The sequence below is a fragment of the Ornithorhynchus anatinus genome, chromosome 5 (assembly GCF_004115215.2).
Source record: "Ornithorhynchus anatinus isolate Pmale09 chromosome 5, mOrnAna1.pri.v4, whole genome shotgun sequence".
Taxonomy (NCBI): Eukaryota; Metazoa; Chordata; class Mammalia; order Monotremata; family Ornithorhynchidae; genus Ornithorhynchus; species Ornithorhynchus anatinus.
In genome coordinates this window covers 10,637,431-10,656,537 of record NC_041732.1, presented here as the reverse complement: position 1 = coordinate 10,656,537, position 19,107 = coordinate 10,637,431, and the positions used below count along the sequence as shown (strand labels likewise).

General features: G+C 46.5%; 1 protein-coding gene across 1 annotated transcript; it reads right to left on the bottom strand.

Moving 5' to 3' along the window:
- Positions 1–9,067: 9,067 nt before the first annotated feature.
- On the bottom strand, positions 9,068–18,809 carry CRABP1 (cellular retinoic acid binding protein 1). Its single transcript, XM_029066053.1, has 4 exons — positions 18,624–18,809; positions 17,334–17,512; positions 14,296–14,409; positions 9,068–9,169 (listed from the first exon to the last, which is right to left on the bottom strand). Exons 1-4 carry the CDS (start codon positions 18,691–18,693, stop codon positions 9,119–9,121), a joined length of 414 nt encoding a protein of 137 aa, XP_028921886.1. The 5' UTR covers positions 18,694–18,809; the 3' UTR covers positions 9,068–9,118.
- Between the last annotated feature and the right edge of the window lie 298 nt (positions 18,810–19,107).

The window sequence follows — 19,107 nt, the reverse complement described above, 5'->3', positions numbered from 1 at the left end:
TGTACTGAGCGTTTGGGAGCAGAAGGGGTGGTACAAGTTTGAGCGTCTCTGGATGGCCCAATGACAGAGTTCCCCCTGTCTGAGCGACTACTGAATCCGCCCCCACCTGAAACCAACAGTGTCTTCAGGTTCCAATTCTTCCTGCTAGGAAAATATGCCTATAGAGAGATGGATATATTTTCAAAGAAAACCATGAAAAATTCTTTATATTCTCTCAATATATCAAGTAATTCTCTGCAGTTCAGGTCAGGTTTGGGGGATTTTCGCACACGTACACACACACAAAGCATTTAAATCCAGGGACTCAACTGAACAGATCTCTTCCATTCCATTTCCAGATTCAGATTTGGCTCAGAAACCAGACTCTAGACTAGTGTGCACAGAATCTCTCTCGTAATTTAAAGTGTGGGAGTTCAAGTGGGGTTAACTTTTCACTGTTATTAAAATTTCTGGGACTGTTCTTCCTATTGGGTTGATTAATTCTTAGCAATTTTCCAAAGTGAAGAAGAAAAAGAAATGGCCACTCCAGAGACGTATTGAGGTGTAAAAAAGCCCAAAGCCGCTCTCTCTGGTAAAAGAGGGGGGCTATATATAGAATCAGTTCCAGTTCTGGACAGTCTCACCTGGAAGCTCTGATCCAGGTACATATGACCAAACTCACCCTTACTGTGTCTAACTGATCCCTGATCACTGAACTAAAATGAACAGGCACATAGTTTTCAGATTGATTTTTTTTTTCTCTGTTGGCAAGAACTGCTCAATTACTTTGCACGAAAAAGGTGGAGACAGTATCATAAAGAAGGGATTTAGAGAGTTTTTGTTTAAAATATCTACAATCTCCAGGGTGGTCCATTGAAATGGAACCACATGGAATAATCAATTTTATTTTTTTCAGATGTATGTATATTTTGGACAATTAAGAAGAAAAAATTTATTTCTTTAAGATTAAAATGTGCAAATCATTTTGATGTGAGGAACCTCTACTATTAATATAAAAAGGATTTTCAGTATGTTCTTTTCCCTAAGGTTTCACTTAAATGAATCACCCTGCAGTGTGCTGTTTTTTTATGCATTAAGGCCGTCTATCCTGGCCTGAAAAAGGTGCAAGATTTTCTTTGTGCCTTCCAAGTCATTTTTTCCTCCACTTTTGTTTTTATAATGGTAGTTGCTGAAAACTGTGCAAGAATGGGAAAACTATACCCAGCTCCATGATCATTATTGTGCAATTTCCATAATTATTCTACTTTTTTTTCCTTTTAAGGTGGTCTAAAAACCAAAACTAATTTCATTTTAGCTAACCCAATCTATTGCTTTTAAACTTGATTTTTAAAATGTACTAAAGGAACCCAGAACTTGAGTTTGATGTCTACGGAAGTCCATTCAAGCAAATATCAAGGTTTTCAAGACTTCAGTCAAAAAAAAAATCAGACTTTGCTCCAACCGGCTACTACTAGGTAGTAATGCAATCGTCGTAAATCTGGGTAGCGGGGTTATGATTAAAACCAGACCTTTGAAACTTGGATCACTCGGTGAAATAGGAAACCTTGCCTACTTAAGCAAGGGAAACTAATTACAAAAATGAAATTTGGTCTGTAGCTCAACACTGATGCCACTGAGTAATGCAAAAGCTGAGTTTTTTTTCTCTATTGCTTTTTTCAAGGATACATTTGGGAGCACCCGATCAACCTGGGTGATGATTACCTGGTGAAATATATACATAGAGAAAGCCAGGGGAAACTAGTACATTCTTCTGAGGGAATTCAAAAGCTCACTTGGAAATAATCTGAGATTCTGGATGGCCTGTGTCACAAGAGCTGGACAGAATGCTGAGTGAGGGCTCGCAGCTACTTTTACGATCCTTGTGCAACTCTTCTCATCGAGCCAAAGCAAGGGCGAGTTTACTTTGTCCATTATTACGTTGCCTTTTCTGACCAGAATTTTCCAATGTGCTGAAAACTAATATGTTGTATCCTCACCCATCTATTCACTGGTTGCTCCTTCTGCTCCAATGGAGTCACAACACGGTAAGGAGGAGAGAGTGGACAAATCATTATCACTATAATTAATTCTTTTGCTCAGATTCTTGGACACCAGAACTAAGCTTCATCTGTTGTTCTTCATGGGAGATTCCATCCATCGATGGTGTTTATTGAGCATTTACTAGAGTGCAGGGTGCTGTACTAAGCGCTTGGGAAACTCCATTCCATCTATGTTAGTAGACACGATCCTGGCCTGCGAGGAGTTTAGAGTTTCCATCCTCTTCATCATTTCTTTCTCTATTTATAAAATCATGACTCATTGGTCAGGTCTTCCCTCCTAGTAGAGTTGAGGTAATTATCTGAAAAATCAGCTGGAAAACCCCAAGGTTTAGCCTGAATTATCTGGATAATTATCTCAACTCAGGACTTCCCTTTGTCAGAAGGTACCCGGTCATTGGGTTCCTTCTGTTTTTTCTCTTTGATCCCCTGAACCGGAGCCCGTTATGCTCCTTGTGCACAGCACGACTGCCTAGTGGCATTCCTCATTTACCATTCAACAGCATCTATCTCTCCGAGCCGGGAAGTAGGTCAGGAAGTTCTCTTTTCTCTGGGTTCACCACATCTGACAATGGGACCCAATCCAGTGCAGGCAGTTGGAGGCATAGCCTGAAATGTGATCCGTAAAGGTTTATTCCGAGAGTTTTCATTTGTTTGTGTCTCCAGTTAGTTCACGAAATTCTCCATCTCATTGATTCCATATGGTGCAGAGCCCTATGTGGCCACAACTCAACAGGAAAGTTGCACATGGAGGAGATTTACCTGCGTTCTTCTACTTTCTTGTCAATTGGCCTTGGCATCTTAGCTCTTTTCTGTGTCCTGGATTTTGGGGGATTTTGTCCTTTCTGTTCTGTCAGCCACTCCCCAAGTCAGCCAGAGGTACTTGCATTTGGCCGTTTTTGTTTCTTAGGTCAATTGGCTTGTTCTAGAGGAACTTCTTCTAGAGAATATTCGAGGGTTTTTTTGAAGCTATTTGATTTGCATTATATCCCATCCAAGATTCAAAAAACCACTGAGAAGCAGCATGGCCTAGTGGATAGAAGACAGGTCTGGAAGTTAGAAGAAAGTGGGTTCTGATCCCAGCTCTGCCATTTCAATCCATCAGTCAATCACTGGTATTTATTAAGTGCTTACTACACGCAGAGCACTGTTCTAAGCACTTGGGAGAGTGCAATACAATAGAATTAGCAAAAACATTCCCCGCCCATAATGAGCTTACAGTCTAGAGAAAGAGACAGACATGAATATGAATAAATATGTAATTTATAGTAAATAATTTAAAGATACGTACATGATTGCTGTGGGGTTGGGGCTGGGACAAATATAATAATGTTATATATGTATATATATGTTGGTATTTGTTAAGTGCTTACTATGTGCAGGGCACTGTTCTAAGTGCTGGGGTAGATACAGGGTAATCAGGTTGTCCCACATGAGGCTCCCAGTCTTCATCCCCATTTTACAGATGAGGGAACTTAGGCACAGAGAAGTTAAGTGACTTGCCCAAAGTCACACAGCTGACAAGTGGTAGAGCCGGGAGTCGAACCCATGACCTCTGACTCCGAAGCCCAGGCTCTTTCCACTGATAATTGTCCAAAGGTCAGAGATCCAATTGCAAAGATGGCACGGAAGGGAAAGTGAGCCAGGGAAAGGAGGGCTTAATCAAGGAAGTCCTCATGGAGATGTGACCTTAACTGTGCTTTGAAGGTGAAGGGAGTGGTGGTCTGGCGAATATGGACTGGGAACGAGTTCCAGGCTAGGAGGGGGACGTGGGAAGGGGTCGGCGGCAAATTAGACAAGATCGGGGCATGGTGAATTAGCTGGTGCTAGAGGAGCAGAGTTCGCGGGCTGGGCTGTAGTAGGAGATTAGTAAAATGGAGGTAGAATGGGTTGAGCTGATTGAGTCCTTTAAAGCGGATGGTAAGGAGTTTCCATTTGATGAGGAGTTGGATGGGCAGCCAATGGAGGTTCTTAAGGAGTGGGGAAACACTGACCGAACATTTTCGTTGATAGATGATCTGTACAGCGGAAGAAAGTTTATGCCTGGCACCCAAAATAACTTGATGACATTTTATGTAATATTTGGTGGCAGTACATCATTTGCTGGATTCTCTAGTGTTTTTCTGGGGGTGTCCCCTGACTCCTTCCCACTTAGTATAGAACCTTGCTGTTTCCCTCCCAGGTCCCCCTGAAAACAACGTGTTGCTTCTGTCCCAGAAACCAGCAACAGGAACCAGCTAGGAAGGAGGCTGAGCCTTTAAAATATAAATACTGGACCAAAAGGCAACTGTTGCTATATTCACACCAGAAGGGGGGCAGTCCAACTGAAAACTAGGCTGGTATAAAACCGGACCAAAGCAGGGATTGTTGAGTTAGGTCCTCCAAACTCAGCCGCCCGATGGGAGAGGGAACTGGAAATAGCCGTCAGCTCGCCATTTCCCTTTTTACAATCCTGGTTTACTCCGATCCCAGCGACTCAGCCTGAAACTCTCCTGAGAGTATGCTCCTGTTGACCAGGCCCCTTAAGCATCTGGAATGGCCCCAGGAAACTCAGATCCCAACCACTTAGGGAAGGTGGATCCCAGACCTTCCATCCCTATTTTACAGGCCCAGAGGATGGTGGTTTGACCTGAAAATAGAGGTGGGAGTGAGTTTGGCATCACAGGCCTGTTGTGTGGGTTGTGGAAGGGAGGTGGAAACTCGCTATGGAGAGACAGGGAATACAGCTGAAAGCAAAATTACCACTCGTGCCAAATTCTGCTCTCAATTTACTTCAGCACAACTCCTCTGGATTTCAGGACTTGCTGTGTAAAAAATTGGGCAGCCAAGTTTGTTATTGGAAGAGATGTCATGGACCCAAGTGCCTAGGGTGTCCTTGGGGATAACATGAGCTTGTGTGGGACACTTCTGGCAGAGTTTCTGGGGTCTGCTTGATGTTCTATCTCGTAGACTGGTCAAAAGCCAGCTTAGCACACAGAGATAAATTGGGTCAGGAAGTTTATGTCATTTCGTAGGCCCCAATTATTGCCATGTGTCCTCTTAATAGACTGTACTCTGCTGAGGATTCTGGGATGCCTAATGTTTAGGTAGTACAGTTTAATGACAAATATATAGTCATTGGAGAGGAGTTTGAAGGAAAATCAGGATGGACTGAAACCAAAAACACTTAACTCAGAACAATTGGCTGGGTTCGAGGCTGAGGAATATAAAGTTAGTCATTATTAATTTTTATGCTCCTGAAACTTCGGGTGCATCAGTTAATGGTATTTGTTGAGCACTGACTGTATGCAGACCGCTGTACTAAGCATTTGGAAGAGTACAGGTCAGTGGAGTGATCAAGAGGAGCAGCGAAGCCTAGGAGAAAGAGCAAAGGCCTGGGAGTCCGCAGGCCTAGGTGTAATCCTGGCTCCGCAACACCTGTCTGTTATGTGACCTTGGGGAACTCACTTATTATCGTGAGCCTTCGGTGGGATAGGGACTGTGTCCGATCTGATTATCTTGTATCTACCCCAGCACTTAGTATAGCACTGGACACATAGTAAGCACTTAGATACCATAAAAAAGAGAGAAAGAAACAAATTTTAAAATGATGGATTCCCACCACTTCATCTTAAATCGTGTACTGTTTCCAATGCGGGATTCTTTTTCATAATTTGAAAAGGAACAGTTCCAGGCTGCTGATTATTGGCAAACGAGTGGGATATTTGGTTTGTGATTCCTGGGATTCTGTGGTTCGGCCTCAGAAGAGTCTGCAAGAATGAATGAAAGTTTGAAAAGGACTGGAAGGTGAATGATGGCTGATATGACTAGTGGCCTTGATTTATTTATAGCACTAGTGGAGTATTGTTTCACAGACATTTCTTGCAGCAGTCAATAGGAAAACTTAAGTTTGGGAGGTAGTTATGGGAGGGTGGAGTTATGCCAACAGAGGTTTGGCAAAAGCCACCTGGAGGGTCTTGATGTAAGCCTTTTTCTAATAACACTAAGCGAGGCTCTATACCTCTCCTGCTTGTGGTTCAGAATGGGAAGATGTTCTTAGAACATATTTGTCTATCTTCAGTGAAAGGCTAATTTTGAGATGTTTGCAAGAAACACTTTTAAACATATTACATCAGGCTAAGTCAAGCTGGAGAACGAATGGGTGCTGGGAGCACAGAGCTTCCTCTCCCTCCCACCTGCTCGTCCCCGATGCTATAAAAATAAAAGCACCAGAACTATGGACTTCGGTGTTAAAGTGGGCTGTGAGGTTAGTGGTCGGGAAGAGAAAGAAATGAGAAGTTCAGAAGATCGGAGTTAGAGTTTCTGAATAGAAAAAGAAATGTAGGGGAGAAGAAGAGAAATAGGACAAAAGCAAAGTCCTAGGATGAAACATAAATAAAGCAAGCTACTCTTGAATGTAAGCTCCTTATGGTGGCAACTGGAGCTCCTGTTCCTGTTGTACTAAAGCTAGAAGCAGGGTGGCCTAGTGGATAGAGCACAGGCTGGGAGTGCAGGCTCCCATTCTCTCCCGGACCCCCTCCGATCTGGCTTCCGTCCCCTCCGCTCTACCGAGACCGCTCTCTCTAAGGTCACCCGTGACCTCCTTCTTGCCAAATCCAATGGCTCCTACTCCATTCTGATCCTCCTTGACCTCTCTGCTGCCTGTGACACCGTCGACCATCCCCTCCTCCTCCATACCTTATCTCACCTCGGCTTCACGGACTCCGTCCTCTCCCGGTTCTCCTCTCACCTCTCTGGCCGGTCATTCTCGGTCTCCTTCGCCGGAGCCTCCTCCCCCTCCCATCCTTTAACTGTCGGAGTTCCTCAAGGGTCAGTTCTCGGCCCTCTTCTGTTCTCCATTTACGCTCACTCCCTCGGTGAACTCATCCGCTCTCACGGCTTCGACGACCATCTCTACGCGGATGACACGCAGATCTACATCTCCGCCCCTGTCCTCTCCCCCTCCCTTCGGGCTCGCATCTCTTCCCGCCTCCGGGACGTCTCCACCTGGATGTCGGCCTGCCACCTAAAACTCGACATGAGCGAGACTGAGCTCCTCATCTTCTCTCCCGAACCCGGTCCTCTCCCAGACTTCTCTATCACCGTGGATGGCACGACCGTCCTTCCCGTCTCTCGGGCCCGCGATCTCGGTGTCGTCCTCGACTCGTCTCTCTCGTTCACCCCACGCGTCCTATCCGTTACCGAGACCTGCCGGTTTCACCTCTACGATATCGCCAAGATCCGCCCTTTCCTCTCCACCCAGACGGCTACCTTACCGTTACGGGCTCTCGTTATATCCCGGCTAGACTACTGTGTCGGCCTTCTCTCTGACCTCCCTTCCTCCTCTCTCGCCCCGCTCCGGTCTATTCTTCACTCCGCTGCCCGGCTCATCTTCCCGCAGAAACGATCTGGGCCTGTCACTCCCCTTCTTAAGCAACTCCAGTGGTTGCCTATCGACCTCCGCTCCAAACAAAAACTCCTCACTCTAGGCTTCGAGGCTCTCCGTCACCTTGCCCCTTCCTACCTCTCCTCCCTTCTCTCTTTCTACCGCCCACCCCGCACGCTTCGCTCCTCCGCCGCCCACCTCCTCGCCGTCCCTCGGTCTCGCCCGTCCCGCCGTCGACCCCCGGGCCGCGTCCTCCCGCGGTCCCGGAACGCCCTCCCTCCTCACCTCCGCCAAACTGATTCTCTTCCCCTCTTCGAAACCCTACTTAAAACTCACCTCCTCCAAGAGGCCTTCCCAGACTGAGCTCCTCTTCTCCCTCTACTCCCTCTACCACACCCCCTTCACCTCTCAGCAGTTGAACCCTCTTTTCCCCCCATTTCCCTCTGCTCCTCCCCCTCTCCCTTCCCCTCCCCTCAGCACTGTCCTCGTCCGCTCGACTGTATATATTTTCATTACCCTATTTATTTTGTTAATGAGATGTACATCACCTCGATTCTATTTATTTGCTATTGTTTGAATGAGATGTTCATCGCCTCGATTCTATCTATCGCCATCGTTCTCGTCTGCCCGTCTCCCCCGATCAGACCGTAAGCCCGTCAAACGGCAGGGACCGTCTCTATCCGTTGCCGACGTGTTCATTCCAAGAGCTTAGTACAGTGCTCTGCACATAATAAGCGCTCGATAAATACTATTGAATGAATGAATGAGTCAGATGGTCCTGGATTCTAGTCCCGAAAGCCATTTTTCTGCTCCGTGATCTTGAACAAGTCATTTAAGTTCTCGGTGCCTCAGTTACCTCATCTGTAAAATGGGGACTAAGACTGTGAGCCCCATGTGGGACATGGACTGTGTCCAGCCTGATTAGCTTGTATCTACCCCAGCGCTTAATACAGTGCCTGGCACATAGTAGGAGCTTAACATATGCCATATTTTTATGCTAAGGGATCAGGACAGGGCATAACCTACAGGAAGAGGTCAATAAACCTAATTTCTCTGGTCCTCAGTTACTTCATCTGTAAAATGGGGGTTTAATCCTCCCTTCGATTTAAACTCCGAGCCCCATGGGGGACATGGACTGCATCCAAATGGATGAATTTATATCTAGCCCAGCACTTAGAACAGTGTCTGGCACATAGTAAGTACTTACAGATACCATTTCAAAAGAAATACTTTTACTCCTCAACTTTTTTTTTCAGCCTAAGTGTTTAGTCTACCGCTTTTTACATGATGATAATGATTGAGCATCTCTGTCACATTTTCCTTAGATACTAGTACTATAGTTTCTGTTTTCCTTGAGGAAAAACAGTGATGACAATGCTAGGCAATTCTGGACAAACTTGGAGGTTCACCACGCTTATTAGCTTAACCAGTGTGAATGGTATTGGCTAAAGGAAACAGAAAAAAAAATCACCCTGATTTTGCCCAACAAATTTAATAACTGATCAAACCAAACTATTCAAAACATTAAGTAAAAAATGAAGAATGAAGTGACCTAAAGGAGAAAAGACTATGCAAGATAAATGAACACATTTTGGTATGTTCTACATTGCCGCATACAAGGCTGCATTAGTAACGAATACAGATTCATCATGGAGTATTTCTCCACAGAGTTTTCCCCCAATCCTTCATTTCACCCTTAAAGACCAACAAGTTTGTTTCACTCCCGTACATAGATTCTTGTGCACACAACGTCATCGGCACCAAAAGTCTGGAAAGAAAGAAAAAAAAAAGAGAGAAGATGTCAGTATAGATTTAATGGGCGGAAAATAGAGGCATATTACTAATTAAACCACTAGCTACTTTGTTAAAATTAGAGTAACAGACATTCGGTTTCCTGTAACCTCTTGTTATCATTGGAAAGAATAATAAAAACTACATAAGCAGAGAGGCAGTTTGGGGAAGAGTGAGGTATTGTATGTGGCTTTTCTTCTCCGATTTCATGGAATCTGACAAGTTTCTTGGCTCAAATTTTGAAAAAAAAATATGCAAAAGATGAGAATTTGTAATCTGGCTCATGGTATTTTCCAAAGAATCTATTCTATTTAGCTAGCTTAATTCCTGCCTTGACCATTAATCTGATCGCATCTAGATAGAAGTCATCAATCATCTCCTCTCCACCCATCAGAGCTTGAAAACGCTGTTGTGAGAAAGCAGGAGACCATGCCTTCCGGGGATAATGCTGCGGCATTTGCAAAATGTGACATTTTACCAAAAAAAACCCCCAAAATCTAATTCACGTTCTTTGGTGTCCTCAAAATGTGAGTGTTTCGACAGATATCGAAGTTGAGCGCTTAACTCAGCAAACACTATTCGTCGCATTTGCAAGGCAGCTTTTGCTGTATTGACCTCACCTAGGAAGAAAAAAGTGTTTGATTTTACAAGCATTATTAGCGGAGACCCTGGGGAGAGTTCAGGGATTCTAGCTGTCGTGCGCACACCGAGTTGGTAAGGATGAAAGAGAAGACTCTATTTTGCTGGGTTTGAGTCCTTAGAGCTACATATGTAGGAAAGTATGTTCCAGAAATTTATCAGGGGAGAAATTTCCTTTTAGTCTTTAAACCGAGTTTTAAATGCAGCCAAATTCCACAAGTTAATCATTAAGTTTTTCCAATAATAGATCCCATACCAAAAGATCTTTAACATTACCAGCTACAAGTTAAATGGGAACAGACTGCATTAGGGTAAAAAAAAAAAACCTAAAGGGAACTGCACTATAAGTTTTTATTTTAATGATAGCTTCTTCTCAAATAGCTATTGTGCTTTCTGAGGATAATGAAAGCAATATGGGAAGTAATAAAGCTCTCACTCTTTAATGACCTTCCCAAACAGAGCTAAACTGCTTGGCTCACAGCTGTGTTCAGGACCCCCTTAACCACTGGGTCTGAGCTATGTGTGCTAACTCTGTCCTATCGTACTCTCCCGAGCGCTTAGTACAGTGTTCTGCTTGCAGTAAGCCCTCAAGAACTATTATTGATTGATCGACTGATTGGACAGAAGGGGTCCAAGTAAGGGTCCAAGGTTTTGGACCCACTACAGCCAATGAGGAGGTAGGCGAGGTATCGCTGGACCGTAGCTCAGTTGGGTTGAGGGTAGGGAAGTGGACACGCAACAGAGGCGTGTGCATGTCCTCGGGAAAAGTTAAATTTAAGCCCTGGGATCTCTGTATTGGGCTCATTCAATCTGGTCTTGGCTTTTCGATGACTTTCAGATTGAACTTGGCAGGTAGGGCAGCAGCGTAGCCTAGTGAAAAGAGCACGGGCCTGGGAGTCAGGAGGACTTGGGTTCCAATCCCAGCTCTGCCACTTGCTTGCTGGATGACCTTGGGCAAGTCACCTAAATGATCTGTGCCTCAGTGACCTCATCTGCAAAATGGGGATTAAGACCGTGAGCTCCATGTGGGACATGGACTGTGTCCAACTTGATTAGCTTGGATCTACCCCAGCGCTTAATACAGTGCCTGGCACGTGGAAAGCACTTAACAAGAACCATAAAGAAGGTAGCCATTGCAATTTCCCATCTGAATTTTTCCTCCCTGAAACCGTCTTCGTTCTTTTGGTCAACGCGTCTCACCACTTTGGCTCAGCAAGATTCTGAGTGAGAAAATAATTTCATCTTGGGAGTGCTTGGAACCCAGTTTAGAGCAAAGATTAAAAAAAAATCGCCTTGGCTGTACATTCATATCGAAGCTCTGTAGTCATGTTCTGCTCTTCTAGCATAGAGCGTGGTTTAAGTTCTTGGTGGTCGTATCCTGGAATCCAGCTTTCCCCAGTGTTTAAAGCCATCCCTTAGTTATGGCTCTTTTAATGCATCAGAGTAATATCTAGTTGTCTACCGTGTCAGGATAGTAAATGAAATATTACAGGCGGAGTTGTCGCAACTTCTGAAGAGATCTTGCTTAAACAGCCCTGGGAAAAGTTGGGTCAGTGAAACGGAACATTTGTGGAGACAGCATTCTGCTAATTTGACAGCTCATTTATTTATAATTTAAAACTTTTGCCTTTGATTCTGGGCTCTAAATCATTAGGGGGTTAAGCCCTCTAGAGTAACTCAATCTCCTATATAGTACAGCTGGTCTAAAGAGGAGACCTGTGATTTCAACATACTACCAGTTTCTCCCAAACTTTTCCGGGAAAACCAGTGGTGGGGCTGGAATGAAGGGATTATATTAGCTCCAGTCCGAGGCCAGACTATCTCCACATAACGAAGGCTCCTTGGAAAGTACTGAATTACTGGAGTTGATGGAACCGAAGACCTCCTTACACAAAATTCATATATAATAAGTAACCCAGCTCCTGTCACCTCTCAAAGTCAATCCTTAAAAGAGGTTTTACTGGATTCAGTGATGAATATCACTGCATGTGTATATTCTACCCCAGTTACCAGAAAAATTCCAATGTGATAAATCGATTCATATCTCTTCTTTAAAAAAAACCCATTAAAAAAATCCACAGTTGTTTCAAAGGAAATGAATCCTTCCTAAAGAAATTCTATAATTTGTCCCTAATGTGTCTGGGCTGGCTTTTCCTATCCCTTCTCTCTTCCCAAAGTATAGTGTATCGTTGTAGGATTCATGTGTTCCTTCCTATGCAGCACAACCAATAGTTAACACATGGAGACATGATCATCACTTCACCATTTATCATTTTACCACAAATGAATAGCCTGTTGGTGAATGCCTCTTGGATGTCATAACAGGGCTACAAAGAGGCATTACAATGGAGAGGGAGGAAAAAAAAGCCTCTCAAAACACTTCTTGGAAACATCATTTACCAGATTGCAAAATGAACCTATTCTTATTCACTAGGCGAAACAGTGCCCTTAAGTCCTCCTAAAGATGAGTGACCCAGCCATTGTTAGAGACAGCGACAACAAGAGCTGTGGAAGGGTAAAAGAGAATCCTGTTATCTTTACAGAGGGAAACCCAGAACAAGCATATGTCCCTTTGTTCTGGGCACTGCATTGCACCACAACAGGATAATGAGATGAGGAATTCACAAACTTTTTCAAAAGGTACACTCAGTTCTCCTAGAATATGGAGGCTATATTGCCTCCCCCCATTAAATTCCCAGTGGTACACATACGGCTTGATCAACACCGTCTGCGTGCGCACGATCGTTTCTCCCAACATTGCATTTGCATCCAGACAGGGAACGTTCTTCCTATCCTGCATCTACTTCCCCGGTAGCGTTCTGTCCAAAAAAATGTAGTGAAAATACACATTATGGAAGAATGGACTGTAGTTTAGGAAATTCATTGTGTTTTGGAGGAATACAAAAATGAGACTGGCCACACTTCCTCGACAGGAACGACAATGACGGTGAAGGTGAGTGTTGGAAGAGACCATCACTTGTTCTGCGTGCTAGACCTATTTTTTTTTTCAGAATCAGCTCAACATGTGACGAGATGCTTCTTAAGCAGCTTGATCATATCAGAAAGATGGTACAATATTTGGGAAAATAGATACTGGGTTTTGACTACTGTCCAGAGCAACTGCTTAGCTTCCATCTCATGGCCCATTTCTACCCATTGATTCTGATTTGGGCGCCATGAAGATTAGATGCTGGACAAGTACCACCAACTCATGAGTCATTCACTGACTAGAGTCACCCTATAGGGACTCTCATTCAAGCGGGTGACAAGGGCAGGAGGTTCTCTACCCTAGAGTCATCGAGTTTCTCTGCTGGGTTAATATTTGCTAACCTATTGAATTTTTCCAGACAATAGTCAATTATCAGTAGATTAGTGTGGTAAGAGGGTGAGGGAAGAGAGAGAGAGAGAGAGAGAGAAAGAGAGGTGGTTTCAAGTCTTTTCAATTACCATGTACCAAAATATTCTAACTTCTTCAAATGAGCAAAATGTAATAATTCCTATGGATTTCCACAATTAGCAATCAGGAATTTACTAGAAGGGGAAGTATATCTTAATAGTAGAGCAACCTCTCTTAAAGTACTTATGGTTCTTCTAAACAGAGGATAATAATAATAGGGGTACTTTACTTGGTAAGCATTTACTCTGTGTCAAGGACTGAACTAAGCACTGGATTAGACGTGAGATAAAAAGGTCCCACATGGACTCACAGTCTAGGAGGGGGAACAGGTATCAAAATCCCATTTTGGGGAACAGGTATCAAAATCCCGTTTTTTTCAGCTGAGGGAACTGTGGTACAGAGAAGTGAAATGACTTGCCCAAGGTCACACAGCAGGTAAATGGCAGAGCTAGGATTGGAACCCAGTTCCTTCTGACTCCCAGGCCCATGCTCTTTCCACTAGGCCATGCTGCTTCTCCAATTATGTTCTTGATGACCCCCTTTGTCAGGGAGATGTGCATCTGACCAACACTCAGACACAACCGTTTCTTCTGACATTATATTCTAACCAGATAGGTACTAGGGATCAGAAAGACATTTCTTAATTTCCTAGTAGTTTTCGATCCAAAATGCATAGTGAAAATCAAACGTTTTGGAAGAACTGAGCGCATCCTCACATTATGTAGTTTCTTCACCCTATTATCCTTCACCCGCCCTCTCACCAGAAGGTCCTCGGTTAAAGGCTTTTGGTATTTTATGGATCATCCTGCCACTCAGAACATCCTCTAACTGCAGAACCAGACCTTGGATTAAAGTGCCATCATCCAAACGTTAGCTCGACTACCAGTTCAAATGTTCAATAACTATTTCTTATAAATAGCATTTAGAGTTTATAGTCACGTTTCCTCCTTTCCCATGTCTTCTCTCCAACCTTCCTCAGTGAAGAGGAAGAGACATTACTTTGAATAGCATAGCAGGGAAATCTCACCATCTAATCTAAGCTAGTGAGGATATAAAAGGGTTCTTACCAAAATCAGCTCATCGTTAGCCAGTTCTCGAGTCCAATATGTCTTAGGACCCACTCCCTCGATAAGAGTTTGTGTGCAGTAGATCTTGTTTTCATTCTCCCAAGTGGCTAAACTCTGCAGGCAAGAAAACCATTAGTAACATTAATTATAGTCTCTGGCAGCATGAAGCAGAGACAACAATGAATACAACCGAGAATGAGGGCTGCAGTAGAGCAACACATGGTCAATAATAGCAAGGAAGAGAAATAGATTGAATGTTAAAAATCAGAATGAAGACTGTTGCATGTCCATAGTTTATGTGGAAGTGTACTTATATTTCTAACCACTAAGTAAATGGATCCAGAAAAAGTCAGGAGTAATTTACATCTAAAAGTTTAGAACATGGCATTGTATGTATTCGAATGGAAAACCCCTTTCATTCAGAACTTAACTGAAAGAAATCACATATTAGCACAAAAAAGGCCTTAGTGTTGGCAATTTAAGATGAGGAAAAAAAAATTGGCTCGTTTCAGCAGCATCCCCCTCGCCCCAACCATGCTCTCCCCAACACACACACACATACACACACACACACACACACACACTGCTCTCCATATATGGCTATTTAATCAAAATAAAATTTTATGCTTGTCACTTGTTCAGTTCCAAATTGAGTTCCAAACTATTAAACATAATCTCTAATAAAAATCTGACTTCATAGCCTCCTAAAAATCTGCAAGGCATTCTTTGAGAGCTCTCCTGAAGTCCAGAGTATTTGAAAGAATGAAATAAACAGAGAGACAGCGGAGTGAGAAATGTGAAAAGTCTCTTCAGGCTCGTTCCCCAATGTTGAACTATATTATTCATCAAAGCCGTGGAACAGCTGTGTTAGGGGGCACCCAGCAATGAATGTACATATAATCTCTTTATAACTAACACACGGGAGACATTCATCAGTCAGAGATGAGTGGGAAATAAAAAGAAATCCACTCTTCGGACTATTTGCGAAACTTTCCTTTCCATCCCAACCGCCCTTTACTTTTACGGCCTCAAATCAGATAGGCGAGAATGGAACAGTGCTTTGATTAGAACCTTCAGAGCCATTTTGCTTTCTTATTAGGAAGATTCAATAAACATGGTTATGCCTTTCATTCAACTAGAAGGACCCCTCTTTGTTTGTGCAAACAATAGATTAACTTGGACTGCGGATTGAGAGCCCTTTACCCTGAAGTCATTTTTTTCAGTCTATATAGATTAGACTTTTGCCAGATAGTATAAATTCAGTATAGAACACCGCCACGGAGTCTGTTTCTCTGCATTCAGGAACCGCGGAGGTTTTGTTTCAAAGTTTACAGGGCTACAGCCCAGTCATTAATGCTGAAATAATTTCACACTTCTATTGCTTCACGAAGCACTTTCTTCCATTCTGGCAATTTACAAATTAGACAGCAGTAATGATTGTTTTTCCCTCTGTAAGATTATTCCTTTTTAACGAACAATTTAAAATATTTTATGTGGGCTACGAATGACCAAATTCAATTTTGCCTTTACAAAAATAAATAATCAAGGAATCCGTGTTACATTTCCTGTACTAGTATGTGGGTGTGTGGGGAGGGAGAGTTAACCAGTCCGCTGTTTCAACACAGAATAATCCAAGCGTTTCGAAGCATCAAGGATTTATTTCTGTTTTCCAACAAATGTTGGGGGGGGGGGGGGCACGAATCAATTATTTTCATCAGTTGAGGGAAAGAGAAAAAGAGACAGACCCAGAGGCCTCTTAGGAATGGACTGAAACCAGAACCAAACCTTCCCTTCAACATCTTCCTAACTGAACAAAGGGAATGGTGAAGCGATGGGCAAGACAGAAAAGTTGTAATTTACTCCACCTGAGAAGGGAACCGTCACTGACGGGTGTAAAAGGAATATCTGACTCAACGGCGTGAAGAGTTTAAGGGAAGGGGTTAAAAGGGAGTGCTTGGGAGTATCGGAAACGATTAGAAGCAAATTGGCATCATACTCTTTTAGAAGGCCATGTTTTAGAGGGTAGGGTGCTCTGACCAAGCGGTGAAGAGAGAAGCGGCGTGGCTTAGCGGAAAGAGCACGGGCTTGGGCGTCAGAAGACGTGGGTTCAAATCCCGTCTCTGCCACCCGTCTGCTGCGTGACCTCGGGCAAGCCACTTAACTTCTCTGGGCCTCGGTTACCTCATCTGTAAAATGGGGATTAAGACCGTGAGCCCCAAGTGGGACAACCCGATGGCCTTGTATCTACCCCAGTGCTTAGAACAACGCTTGGTGGATTGCAAGCGCTTAACAAATGCCCTAATTATTATCACTGGAAGGAAATTAACCTTACACTCTTTTAAAAGGCCACGTTTTAGAGAGTACGGTATTCCGCACCTAGTACGTGCTCCCCCAAACGCCACAGATGACGACGGTGACATTTAATAAATCGGTTGGCGTTAGAAAAGGCAGCACCGTACGGGCAGCAGGCTCGGCGGCTCTAGGTTTCCAGGTTAGTTTAGGAGGAGAGCGAGCCAGGGGAGGAGGGAGAGTTTTACTTCAGCTACAGAGACAGAGACTTGAGAGCAACAAAGGGCAACAGTCCCATTAAAAGGGAGCGAGCGATGAGGCGGATGGAAACCAGACTGGGTCTTGGGAGGAATGTGGAGAAGCAACGAGACCGGACGCCAGTGGGAAGAGCAGCTCTTCACCTCTGCAGTCTGCGGGACGGGCGGGCAGAGAGAAGAAGTCTTCTCTCCTGGGGACCCCCATCCCCAGGAGGTCTCCAGGGGGGCGATCCCCACCTCCCCCCAACTTGCTCGAGAAGCAGCCTGGCTCGGTGGAAAGGGCGCGGGCTTGGGAGTCGGCGGTCGTGGGTTCTAATTCCGCCTCCGCCCCTCGGCTGTGTGACTTCGGACAAGTCAACTTCACTTCTCCGGGCCTCGGGGACCTCACCTGGCAAATGGGGGTTCAGACCGGGAGCCCCAAGGGGGACGACCCGATCACCTCGTGGCCCAGCAGCGCTCGGCACATAGTAGGCCCGTCGTGGTCATTCTCACCCGGCATTTTCGCCCGTCCACGGTCTCCTCCTCGAAGCCCTCCCCGACTTTGAAGTTAATCTCGGTGGTCCGCACGGTGGTGGAGGTCTTGATGTAGAACCGGTCCCCGTCCTGGCGGATCTCCACGTGCGGCTTGGAGGCCGCCGCCACGGCCACCTTCCTCAGCATGGCGTTGACCCCTGCACCCGGGGGGAGAGTGGGGGGGTCGGGGGAGAGGAAAAGGGGGCGGGGGGGAGGGGGAGATGATGGGGACCTGCGAGCATCGGGGGTCCCTAGGTAAGTGCCCCCCCCCCCCCCCCAGTTGGGACCCGGGACCGCCGATGCCCCTCTAGACCGTGAGCTCGTTGGGGGCAGGGATCGTCTCTCTCTGTGGCCGCATTGTCCTCTCCCGAGCGCTCAGCACAGTGTCCGCACCCGCTAAGCGCCCCGTCGATCCGACGGGATGACAGAAATGGCCAGGGCAGCCGATGGGAAGGGGACGAGGGCCCGGGACCGTTGACGCCCCTCTAACCTGTGAGCTCGTTGATGGGCGGGGATCGTCTCTCTTTCTCGCTGTAGTGTCCGCTCCCGAGCGCTCAGTACAGTGCTCCGCACCCACTAAGCGTTCAGTTAATAGGATGGACCGAGTGAAGTGCCCAGGGCAGCCGACGGGAAGGGGACGAGGGTCCGGGGCCCCCGATGCCCCCCTGGGGTGGGAGCCCGAGGTGGACGGGGATCGTGTCTCTTTCTCGCTGAATCGTCCTCCCCCGAGCGCTCAATACAGTGCTCGGCACCCACTAAGCGCTCAGTCGATACGATGAGATGAGAAAAGTGCCCAGGGCAGCCGACGGGAAGAGGACAAGGGTCCGGGACGGCCGATGCCCCCCTAGACTGTGAGCTCCATGTGGGCGGGGGGCTGACTCTCTCTGTCGCTGTAGTGTCCCCTCCGAGCGCTCGGTACAGTGCCCTGCACCCGCTAAGCGCTCGATTCAGAGGATGGAACGAGTGAAACGCTCAGGGCGACCGACGGGAAGGGGGCGAGGGTCCGGGACCCCTGAGGCCCCCCTGGGCTGGCAGCTCCACGTGGGCAGGGCCCGACTCTCTCTAGGGCTGGACCGCCGTCTCCGAGCGCTCGGCACAGTGCTCCGCACCCGCTAAGCGCTCAGTAAATCGGATGGAGGGAGCGAGCGAGGAGCCCCATCCCATCCCATCCCATCCCATCCCATCCCATCCCATCCCATCCCATCCCATCCCATCCCATCTCATCCCATCCCCCCGGGGCCGCCCCCCGGGCTCGCCCCTGGCGGGTACCCAGCGCTTTGAGGAGCTCGTCGAAGTTCTCGCTGCTGCGCATCTTCCAGGTGCCGGCGAAGTTGGGCATCGTGGTGCGGAGAGTGCGGGGTCGGGGTCGGGGTCGGGGTCGGGGTCGGGGTCGGGGTCGGGGCCGGGGCCGGGGCCGGGGCCGGGAGAGCTGCCGAGCGGTCGGGCCGAGCTGGAGCCGCTGAGCCTCTGGCTGGACCCTCCTCCCGGCCCGTCAGTCAGTCGGGAGCCGAGCCGGGCCCCCCGCCCCCCGCCCCGCCCCCCGCGGCCCGCAGGCGGCCCCCGGGGACCCCGCATCCCGCAGCCAGCGCCCCACGCCATTCTCGTCCCCCTTTCCCCACCGCCCTCTCCAACCTCTCCATCGCCTGCCGGCTGCCACGTGGGACGCCCCCTTTCCCACCCCTCTCCCCAACTCCCCCCCCCCCCAAATCCTGCCAGCGGCTACAGGGGACGCCCCCTTTCCCTCCCCTCTCCC